A 12,368-nucleotide genomic window follows, 5' to 3' on the forward strand; every position below is an offset into this window, starting at 1 on the left:
AAAATATAAAGTGGGAATCAAATTGAGAGTTCCGAAACAGACCCTCAGCTCTATGGTCAATTGAGGGTTTTTTTTGTTATTATATATTACTCCAGTTTATTAAATAAATGAAACAAGATTGACATTGCAAATTCCAACATTATTTAAATAAAGAGCTCAGTATATAAAATCTTCTGAAAAATTTATATTTCTATGTATAATATATACTATCTCTGGCATGTGGATAAATATGTAGAACAGGAGCCATTTTTCATGTCACAGATCAGCTATGTTTAACATCAGTTATCACACAAATCCTTAAGCAACCAATAAAAATAATTTTCTTCAACATGGTTATATAAAAGCTGGAAATGCATTTGCCATATTTAATCAATATCCAAAAAAGGGGAAATAGATTTGTGGCCACACCCCAGTTTGTTCCTGCCTTAAGTTGTTTCTTGGTTAAAAGCCTCAACTATTGCATTAATTTTTTTTAGGAAGCAGAAAAACAAAAGCAGGTTAAGATCTTGTTCTATAAGGTACTTAATAAATCTACACTGTTAAGTGTTACAATGAGGTTTGAATTTCTTTTCATCTTGGTATAAACATTTACATAATTTTAATAAATTGACATTATATGGCATGACATTCACTCTGTACATGCCCTTTCATATAAACTTGTCTGATTTAGAAATTGTATGTACACATGCAAAATATTGTCTGCATTTAAAAAAAGTACTTCATAAAAACCATTTCCTTGCCTTTTTGACCAAAAGGGGGAAGAGAGTAATGAGGCAAAATAAAGTTTCAGTGGCTGAGAGATTTCAGTCAGAGTCAAGATGTTATCCTGGAGGTTATTTTTATGTATTATGTGGGTAACACTTTTTAGTTTATGGTGTATTGGCGTGGCTGGAGGGAAGCAGTGGCTGAAACTGCTGAGCTGTGTTTTCAGTTGCCTTGATTCTTGAAGATGATTGTATAACAATGTAGTTTTTACAGTGTGGCTGTGTGATTGTGAAAACCTTTTGTCTGATGCTCCTTTAATCCAGGGTATGGACAGATGAGTAAAAAAGTAAGGATTAAAAATAAATAATTAATAGGGGGGATAAAAAAAATTGGGTAGATTGCAATACTAGTGGTCAATGAGAGGGAAGGTAAGGGGCATGGGATGGAACCTCTTGGAGGTTCCATTCAGCAGTTCCCATGAACTTCTTTAGGGCAGTCTGATAGTCTCGGCTATGAGCTAAGATGCTTCAGGATCTACTTACCTTCAGGAAACAGTACACAATTCCTGAGTTGCTTGCCAAGTTTCTTTAGCAAGAAATGCACATTTCATGTTATCTTTGATGTCTAAGGAAAGGACTCATGTTTGGACGTTATAGTTGACACCATTAAACACATGATGAAAAGTGTCCAGTGCTGACACACAGCAATCTGAGCTTACCCAGTTTTCATCTGTTGCTCACACCTCAAAATCATGAGAAGCCAAGCAGTGAAAAGTGATGTGAAACAGGAAGCTTTACTGATTTGGAAGTGAGCCTTTTTCAGAGTGATGTCTCGTGCAGCATAAGACATATCACTGATCCAGTTTCTTCAGTTGTTCTTATGTCACAAAGAAAATGATATTCCAAGAACTAAGTCTCAACCAATTGGACCAAAACCCTTTATAGAGAGCAAAAAACCTTTCATTCTTCCACATTTGTAACAGGCAGTCCAGGGTACCGATGTAGCTAGGGCACCTGTCATCTGTAAGGACTCTGGTTCATCATACATGTCTCACCACACCCACAGGGTTTGTGGCCAGGACTGACGACAGACCACAGGTGAAGCTTGAGAGGAAGTGGGTATAGACAGGTCTCCCATCAGGACAGAGAGAATGAGATACTTGTTGGTGATGTCATAGGTGTAGCTCCACACTAGCAACTATGGCAGCCCTCTGGGCAGATAGGGATACCTCCTACTGGTAAATGCTGATGAAGTTCCATGTCATTCCTTCGTGGATGTTACTGTTTTGTGCTTGCATCTGGATTTTCAAAACATCACTTGAATTGGCAGTGGCTGAGGATATGACTCCAGAGAGGATTCCATATATGACATTTATCAGTAGGGTTTCATCTTCTTACTTTCTGTTCAGCAGTTGCTTCGAACTCTGGTGAGTGCCCATCTTGATGGTGCCATAGGAAGCTTGGCATCATATTGTAGAAGCAGTCCTGAAAACAGTAATTTCAACCCTTCTTCTCTGCCTATCCTTACTAATACATGCAACATGCCTCAATATCAAATTTTTCTTTAAACTTTACTTTATTTGCCTGGCTTTGAATCAGGAGATGTGTCTTAATTAAATCAATCAATTGGAAATATGCCAATTTGTTATGATGGAAGCTAGCCTTCCAAATACACATGGCTTTCAGTTGAGGGCTGACATTCTCACCAGTGCCCCTTTTCATCTGATTTATATAGAAGCTTGGCCTCCAACGAGGGTTTTCGTCTGGCTCCTCTTCACAGGGGTCCACTACAGCCAGGGCTGACAGCTGCACAAGAGATGAAAAAAAAAAAAAAAAACAGCACAATTGATTTTTGACAAGGGTCCCAAGTCCACTCATCTGGGAAGAACAGTCTCTTCAACAGATGGTGTTGGGAAAATTGGATATACGTATCCAGAAAAAAAAAAAAAGAAAGGACTTTTATCTCACATTCTATACAAAAATTAACCCAAGATGAATCAAAGATCTAAGAACCAGTACTTTAAAACTAGAAGAAAATGTAAGGAAACACTTCAAGATCTAGTGATAGGAGGTAGTTTCATGGACCTTATATTGAAAACACAAGCAGTGAAAGAAAAAATAGATAAATGGGACCTCCTCGAAACAGAATATTCCTGTTCTTCAAAGGATTTTGTCAAAAGGGTAAAAAGGCATCCAACTCAGTGGGAGAAAATGCTAAATATAGAGTTGCCTTATGACCTGCAGTCCTGCTACTTGAGATATAGCCAGAAGATCTGAAAGCTGGGATGTAAACAGACATTTGCACAGAGATATTCATAGCGGCAATATTCACAATTGCCAAAAGATGGAAATAACCCATGTGTCCATCAACCGATAAATGGATAAATAAAATGTGGTATATACATACAATGGAATATTATTCAGCAGTAAGAAGGAATGAAATCTTGATGCACATGACCAACATGAATGAACCTTGAGGATATTGTTAAATGAAATAAATTAGACACAAAAGGACAAATATGGTATGACTCACTAAAGTGAACTAATTGTAATATGTAAACACATAGACATAAAATCTAGAATATAGATTACTGTGATTTAGAATGAGACTAGAGAATGGGGAGTGATATGCATGGAATTTTTAATTAAGTTGTATTTAAACATTTGGAAATGGATAGAGAAGATGGTAGCATGTTATTGTGAGTACAATTAACAGGGAAGTGTGGGTGAATGTGGTGGAAAGGGAAAAGTTAGTCAGGTATGTCACCAGAAGGAAAGCTGGAGATTCAAACATGGGAATATATAGCACAGTGAATCTTGGGGTGGACAATGAATGTATTTAATAGAGCAAAATATGGGGAAAATTTATCTGTTGAAAACTTTGTACTATAAAAAAGGGATGTTGTGAACGCTGTGCTGAGAAGGAAATTTATAGCCCTAAATGCTTACATTAAAATGGAAGAAAGAACTAAAATCAAAGACTTAACTGCACATCTAGAGGAACTAGAAAAAGAACTGCAAACTAACCCCAAGCCAAGAGAAAGATTAGGACAGAATAAATGAAATGGAGGATTAAAAAAAAGAGAGAGAGAATTTTTATGAAACCAAAAGTTGGTTTTTAGAAAAGATCAATAAAATTGACAAACCCTTAGCTAGACTGACAAAAAAAAAAGAAGCAAGTAAAATCAGAAATGAAAGGGAGGACATTACTACTGACCGCATAGAAGTAAGAAGGATCATTATAGGATATTCTGAACAGCTGTATACCAACAAGTTAGAGAACTTAGATGAAATGGACAAATTCTTAGAAATACATGAATAATCTACAAAGACTCTAGAAGGAAAAGAAGACCTCGACAAACTAGTTATTAGTAAAGAAAGAAATAAATCAACAAAAACTCTCAATAAAAGTCCAGGACCTGATGGCTTCACAAATGAATTCTACCAGGCATTCCAAGAATAATTAAGACCAATCCTGCTCAAGCTCTTACCAGAAATTGAACAGGAGGAGAACACATACCTAATTCATTTTATGAGGCCAACATCACCCTAATGCCAAAGCCAGATAAAGATACCACAAGAAAAGAAAATCGCAGACCGATTTCCTTATGAATAAAATGCAAAAATCCTCAACAGAATACTTGGGTAATTCAACATCACTTTAAAAAAGTATGCACCCTGATAGGTTTTAACCCAGCTGTGCAAGTGTGGTGCATGACCACAGGTATTCAATTGATGCAGAAAATGTATTTGACAAAATCCAGTATCCTTTCCTGATAAAAACATTTAGAAAACTAGGAATAAAAGAAAACTTCTTCAACACGATAAGGGGTGTCTTTGAAAAATCCACAGCTAACCAGCATCATACTCAATAGTGAAAGACTGAAAGCTTTCCCTCTAAGATCTGGAATAAGACAAGGATGCCCCCTGTCACCACTGTGCTATTCAACATTGATCTGGAAGGTCTAACTAGCCAGAGCAGTTAGGCAAGAAAAGAAATAAAAGGTATCCAAATTGGAAGGGATACAGTAAAACTTTTACTATTTCCAGTTGACATGATCCTATATGTGAAAAGTCCTGAAAAATCTACAACAAAGGCACTAGAGCTCATAAACAAATTCAGCAAAATGGGTGAGGTAAAAAATCAACACACAAAAATCAGTTGTGTTTCTATATACTAGTAACGAGCAATCTGAGGAGGTAATAAAGAAAAAAGTTCCATTTATAATAGCAACTAAAAGAAGAAATTATCAAGAAATAAATTTAACCAAGGATGTAAAGGACATATACTTGGAAAACTACAAAGCTTTCTTAAAAAAAAAAATTAAAAAAATAAAAAATCTCAATAAATGGGAAGATATTCCATGTTCATAGATTGGAAGATTAAATTTAGTTAAGGTGCCAATTCTACCCAAATTAATATACAGATTCAGCTCAATCACAATAAAACTTCCAGTGACTTACTTTCTAGACTTGTAAAGTCAGTTATCAAATTTATTTGAAAGGGTAAGGGCCCCTGAGTAGCCAAAAACACTTTGAAGGGGAAGAATAAAGTTGGAAGACTCATACTTCCTGACTTTAAAGCTTTTTATCAAGCCATAGTCTTCAAAATACTATGATATGGCATTAAGATATACATATCAGTGGAATCGAATTGAGAGTTCAGAAATAGGTCCTCACATCTACAGCCAATTGAATTTTTCTTAAAACTTTTTTTATGTTACATATAGCTTATATACAAAGAAAAGAAAAAAATGATTTTCATAGTACAGAACAGATTTCAGAATTTGTTCTGAGTTACCATTCCACTATTTCAGATTTTTCCTTCTAGCTGCTCCCAAAACACTGGAGGTTAGAAGAAATTTTTTTTTTTCTATTTTGTGAAAAACAAGATACATACAGAAAAGCAATACATTTCAAAGCACATTGCAAAATTAGTTGTAGAACAGATTTCAGAGTTTGGTATGGGTTACAGTTCCATAATCATCGGTTTTTTACTTCTGGCTGCTCTAAGATACTAGAGACTAAAAGAAATATCAGTATAATGATTCAGCAATTATATTCATATGTTAAATCCTACCTTCTCTGTATAACCCCATCATCTTGGGTCTTTCTCCACTCTTCAGGGGTATTTGAGCTATGCCCATTCTAACTTTTTCATGTTGGTAACACTGGATAGCAGGATGGAACTAGCTGGTGTTCTGGAGAGGCTGGCCTCTCTGCATTTCAGGACTAAAATTGGTTCAGGAACCTAACTCGAAGTTGTGGGTTTGTAGAATCTTTTCTTGTCTAATTGTGACCCCAGCAATTGTTCTGTACTGTTCTTGGCTATTTAATAGCTGTTCTGGAGGACAAATTAAATCCCACACCTTGCTAAGCTGCCATCCTGGCACAGTCCCATCATTAGTCCCCTAGTAGAATCTTATATAATGCCCTATGTGTCCTTTAGGATTCGCTGAAGTGGTTTTGGTCGGGTTTTGGCAAGTTATGATAGGTAGCAATGTCTAACTGAAGCTTGCGTGAGAGTGACCTCCACAGTAGCCTCTCAACTCTATTTGAATTCTCTCAGCCACTAATACCTTATTATTCTTCTCCTCCCCCCTTTGGTCAAGATGGCATTGTTGATTCCATGGCCAGACTAATCTCCCACACCACTAGGGAGCCTTTCATCCCTGGATGTCATGTCCCATGTTAGGGGGAGAAGGCAGCAGTTTCACTTGCAGAGTTGGGCTTAGAGAAAGGGAGGCCACATCTGAGCAACAAAAGAGGTCCTCCAGAAGTAACTCTTTGGCATACCTATATCAGTAGGCTAAGCTTCACCTCTACCTACATAAGATTCACAAGAGCAAGCCCCAAAATCAAGGGCAGCCAACTGAGTTTTGACAAGTCTGCATTCAACAAATGATGCTGAGAGAACTGGATATCCATACGCAAAACAATGGAAGAGGGTCCGTATCACACATCATGTATAAAAATGAACTCAAACAGGTTCAGAGTCCTAAATATAAGAGCCAGGACTGTAAAACTCCTGGAAGAAAATGTAGGGACACATCAGGGGACCTCCTCAGAATTAAAAACCTTTGTACATTCAAGGATTTGATGATGAAAGTGAAAAAGACAGCCTACTCAGAGGGGGAAAATATTTGAAGCCACATATCCAATAATGGTTTAACATCTAGAATATATAAAGAAACAACAAAAAGACCAACAACCCAATTGAAAAGTGGGCAAAAGACTTGAATAGACATTTCTGCAAAGAGGATATATAAATGGATACAAAAGCACATTGAAAAATGCTCAAAATTATTACTTATTAGAGAAATGCAAATGAAAACCACAAGGAGATACCATTTCATACTTACCAGAATGGCTATTATTTAAAAAAAAAACAACAACAGAAAATTACAAGTGTTGGGGAGTATGTGGAGAAATAGGGACACTTATTCATTGCCTGTAGGAATGTTAAATGGTGCAGGTGCTATGGAAGACACTTTGGCGGTTCCTGGGAAAGCTAAGTATAGAATTAATAGCACTGGGCAAACCCACTACTAGGTATATATCCAGAAGAATTGAAAACAGGGACTCAAGAAGATTTTACATTCTGGTATAAATAGCAGCATGATTCACAATTGCCAAAAGATGGAAGCGACCCAAATGATCATCAACTGATGAATGTGTAAACAAAATATGGTATATACATATGATGGAATATTATTCAGCAATAAAAAAGGAGTGAAGTCCTGATGCATGTGGCAATATGGATGAACCTTGAGAACATTGTGCTGAGTGAATTAAGCCAGGCACTAAAGGACAAATACTGTATAATATCAATGCTACGAACTAACTATAATCAAATCCACGAGAATGTAGGTTAACAGGGGCTGGGTTGTGGATAGGGAATGGGGAATTCCCTATGGGGAATATAATGTTTATATTGTATAGAATTATTGCTTATATTGGGTTGATTGTAAAGTTTTGAAAATAAATAGTGGTGACCATACCACAACATTGTGAGTATAATTAACAGCACTAAATTATATATGTGAATGTGGTCAAAAAGAAATTTTAGGTAACATATGTTAGTAGATTAAAAAGTAAAAGAAAAAACATAAGATTGTTGTAAACGAAGGACTGTAGTGAATGATACAATTATAAAAATGTTCTCTCATGAATTATAACAGATATACCACACTAAAAATAATAAGAATAAATAAATAAATAAAAACCTACCATTGGCTTTAGTGGGGGGGGGGGGCAGAAAGTATCCCCAGAGACATATGAAAGAAAATCTATTAATTGAAATAATCTTGAAAATTTTACTTTAATAGAAAATACATTAAATATAAAAAACACTCAGAAGTAAAAATTAAAGGATGATGTAGTCACAGAGTAATGGAACTAGTGATGATTATTGTATTCAGTTGAGCATGCAATGGTTCAAGTAATTATCATGATTCTAATATACAACATAAATGTCAAAAATTATTTTTGTAAAATCACTAAATTGTCAAAAAAAATTTTAAGTAGACTAAGTCAAAATCTGTTATAGGGTCAAGAAGATTACTAAATATAGATGTCGATAATAGGATCAATTCATCAAGAAGGTATAACAATTATAAACATATGTACACCTCATTTCCAGAGTCCCCAAATATATGAAGCAAACATTGAAAGATATGAAGGGAGAAACAGACAATTCTTCATTACTAATAGGAAATAGAACATTTCCACAGAGTATCAATAGAGAAATAGAGGACTTGAACAATTCTATAAACCAACTAGACCCCATATACATATACAGAACACGTCATTCAACAACAGCAGAGTACATAGTCTTCTCAAGTGCCCATGGAACATTCTCTAGAATAAGCCATATGTTGGGTCACAAAACAAGTCTTAATACGTTTTAAAAGATTGAAATCATACAAAGTAACTAGTTGGAACGTAATTGAATGGAGCTAGAAATCAGTGACAGAGGGAGATCTGAAAAATTCATAAATATATGGAAATTAAACAGTACTCTCTTATATAACCATGAGTCAAATAATAAATCACAGGAACATGAGAAACATCTTGAGATGAATGGAAAAAGAACAGAACATACCAAAACTCATGGGGATGCAGTAGAGTTTTCATTCCTAAAATGAGCTCCATTTGATATTTTCTCCTTCATCTTGTTACTGTATGTTAGCTTTGCTCTGAAAAACTCTATTTTTTAAAGCATCTTTTTGTTGCTGTTAACTTTTTCACGTGATCAAGGAAAATGTCTGATGTGATATAATCACAGTTTCAGAATTATGACACAGAAGATATGATAGTACCATAGAGGAATCCTTCACTTGGAGCAGAAGAAAATTTAAGTAATGCAGAAGTGATAAGCTGACATTTTGTTTGGGGATAATTTTGTATTTTGTTCTCTGTAGGGTACTGCTGTTTTCTGGTATAATCTGTTTGCCAGTGGAGAAGGAGATTATAGTACACGGCATGCAGCCTGCCCAGTGCTAGTTGGAAACAAATGGGGTAAATATTTTTTGTATTCTCTGAAAAAAAATTGTGATTTTTATTCTGTATTTTGAAAACTATAACAGACATTTTGCAATAAAACAATGCCACAGGGTGGTGCAATGGAGGCTCAGTGGCAGAATTCTTGCCTGCTATGCTGGAGACCTGGGTTCATTTCCTGGAGCCTGCGCATGCCAACAAAAATTTAAAATAATTAATAAATAAAAGAATCCCACAGATTTGGCCTAATAATGACTTTTAACACAGTATGGGATTCAATGAAGAAAGTTCCTGATCTTAATATACATTTGCATTCAACAGACCAGAATTCTGACTGCAGATTCTTTTTAACTTAATTTCCACTTGTTATTCCAAGAAACTTTGAGTCATGATCTAATGGTTCACAATCTGCTCTAGAAATAAATCCATTAATTTATCTAATAGATAAATTAGAATACAAAGATGTATTTAATCAAAGATGTAAACAGAGGATGCTGACTCCTTAAGTTTAGAGAGCCTTCTTCAAGACCTTAATTTTAAATTTAATCCTTAATATTGAGTAGTAGTTTTCCAGGCATGCTAGGGACCAAAGCCAGGATTAGGGTAAGGCTAGCAAGATGCCTAGGGCACAACAGTTAAGGAGGCACTCACCCTCAGGGTCATACACACTAAGGTTGGCTACTTTTAAAAAAGTTAAGTGGTGAAATTAGTATGTAGCATTAGCCGTGTTACAAGTGATCAGTAGCCATTTGTGTCTTATGGCTGCTGTACTGGACATGGCAAGATTAAGGAGTGAGGACAGATTACCAGGATTTAAAAAATTTCCCCTGATAATTATGATGTTTGAGAACCACTACTGTAGAGTGAGTGGCTAGTCAGGGGAGATCAGTTTAGAAGGTTGTTTTCCATTGCCTCAGTAGGCAATGATGAAAACCTGGATTGAGGCAACAGCCAAAGGATTGGAGAGTAAAGAATAGATTTAAGAGACAAAAAAAGAAAGTTGACAGGGTTTGATGAATAAAAGATTAGATATAGGGATTGAGAAAAAAAAGAGGGGTTAAAAATGATTAGTTTCTAGTTTACATGTTTTGTGCATGTTGATGCTATTGCTTGGGTTCTATAATACAGGAAGTGAAGTAGACAATTAGTTCCTTTCGGGAACTATCTTGGAACCAAGGAAACTCAATGAGCCTATAATGGTGATTAATCCTAGAGTTGTTTATTTAGAGTAGGATGTTGTGTTACTTTTTACAGCATCTTTGCATTTTGGAGGTTGTGATTTCAAAACAAGTAAAACAATATTCTGTTCTATTTATACCTGGATCTTCATTCCATTTTTATCTCTTTTCTAGCCTCACATTGAACATTGGAAACTTTAGGAAATGCACACATATTGACTTTCAAGCATTTCTTTAAAAACTATAGTATCTTTTGTATTTCCAACATTTTGACAAATTTTTAAAAGAGTAAGTGTAGCATCTACCTTTATCTGGTTTTGGTCTTGAAGTTTTATTCCGTGTTGAAACTTGTTATAGACTGAACTTTTAGAGGTTAAGTAAATATTAATTGGATAGGGGAAAATTTTTTTTTTTTTCTCTTCACAGTATCCAATAAATGGCTCCATGAACGTGGACAAGAATTTCGAAGACCATGTACATTGTCAGAATTGGAATGACATTCAGGCTTCCCTTTCTCGTTTTATTCTAATGTGTCTGATACACACATTTCCCAGTCTTAACTTACAAGAGTTTACAATTGACTAACACTCCATGATCAATTCATTCATGAACCTCATCCCATGTTTCATCTGTGGACAATCACTAACTTTGTGGGTTTTTTTTTTTCTTTTAAAAGTAACACTAAATCATTACTCACTTTTTACAGGTAAAACCTTAAAGTTCAGTAGATATCACAGAGAACAAAGAATTCAGGGTTAAAAAATGAGGAATTTTTACTGTTATATTTTAAAGAACATTTTGGATAGATACAAAATACAATTTTAGCATCCAATTTTAATATTTTTCTACATCTCAGTGAATTGTATCTGAGAATGGGCCATGTGATTCAAAAACAGATGCCTTGCAGTATGTTCCTAGGTATTGTCTTTACCTAGTTTATTTTCTGAATTTGCCTGAAGATTATAAGAAACTAGGACTCGAATCCCTGGGCTCCCTATGATGCTTGGCTCTTTATACACTAAGTTGATTTTTTTCTCCCAAGTCCTTTCTAAAGAAAGTATACCATATTTTTACCAGTCCCCCTCCTCTCATAGCTCCTCTATGGTAAATTAAATGTTTTGAGTTAAAATACTTTGATTTAAAAAAAAATTTTAATACACTGACCTGCATAAAAACATTGGGCCTCCTTAAATACTCATCACTTAGTCTGTTTCTTTTTCTTTTTTATTTAATGACTGATGATTTTTTCCATACAATTTGCTGTTTTTCTTAGTGCCAATACACTTGCTTCTTATTCTTACTACAGCAGGGTGGTGACAGTAGCGTCCTGATTAAATAAATAGCGTGCCTTAGGAGATTGGGAATTTTTAAATGTATAAGTCCTTTCAATGATGAGGGAATTGATTAAAGAAAAAATCTTTTTTTTCTGAAAAGCTACAATGTTTGTTTTTCAGTTCTGAAATGTGTTGTGACAATGACCTATTTATGATCTTAAATCTTTTTAAAAAATGTTCGTCTTTGTGTCCTTTTTCATGTTTGAATCTTGAGTATATGCTATAGCATTAACAGAATATTTCTAATTTATGTTCTTTAGTACATGAGATGTAACTTTTGCCCTTTTTTATACTTTTGTTTTTCCTTCATTCTAATAGACATTTTATGGGAAAAAAACAACAACTTAGATTCCCTGAAATTTCAGGATCATTCAGAATTGTCTTTCCTGCAAAAGGTGCTCTACAGCTTTAGTATGGATTTGAGGTTATTCCAATAACATTACTTAACTTTCTCTTATTCAAAGATATGGTGGTAATATGAAGATATGAACTTAGTGTTAATATGAAGATATGAACTTAGTGTTAACTATGTTAATTAATCCTTTAGCCTAACTTTTTACATTTCTTATGGTGAATCTTACTTGTGGGTCTTTATCTTTTACACAGTATTTAAATATTTCAGAAAGAATATGGTTAATTCTCTGGGAAAG

At 34.9% G+C, this 12,368-nt stretch overlaps 1 protein-coding gene and 1 pseudogene across 2 annotated transcripts in view; one reads left to right on the forward strand and one right to left on the reverse strand.

Moving 5' to 3' along the window:
- The window catches only part of P4HA1 (prolyl 4-hydroxylase subunit alpha 1), a 110,570-nt gene extending 98,642 nt beyond the window's left edge, over positions 1 to 11,928 (forward strand). For both annotated transcript variants that reach the window (XM_077124941.1, XM_077124942.1), the window contains exons 14-15: positions 9,128 to 9,224; positions 10,811 to 11,928. In XM_077124941.1, the coding sequence (XP_076981056.1) occupies positions 9,128 to 9,224; positions 10,811 to 10,881 (168 nt within the window). In that variant the 3' untranslated portion in view covers positions 10,882 to 11,928. The remainder of the gene's footprint in view (positions 1 to 9,127; positions 9,225 to 10,810) is intronic.
- Positions 1,556 to 2,505, reverse strand: LOC143654513 (kidney mitochondrial carrier protein 1 pseudogene; annotated as a pseudogene).
- Positions 11,929 to 12,368: the final 440 nt, after the last annotated feature.

Source organism: Tamandua tetradactyla, chromosome 13, assembly GCF_023851605.1.
Source record: "Tamandua tetradactyla isolate mTamTet1 chromosome 13, mTamTet1.pri, whole genome shotgun sequence".
NCBI lineage: Eukaryota > Metazoa > Chordata > Mammalia > Pilosa > Myrmecophagidae > Tamandua > Tamandua tetradactyla.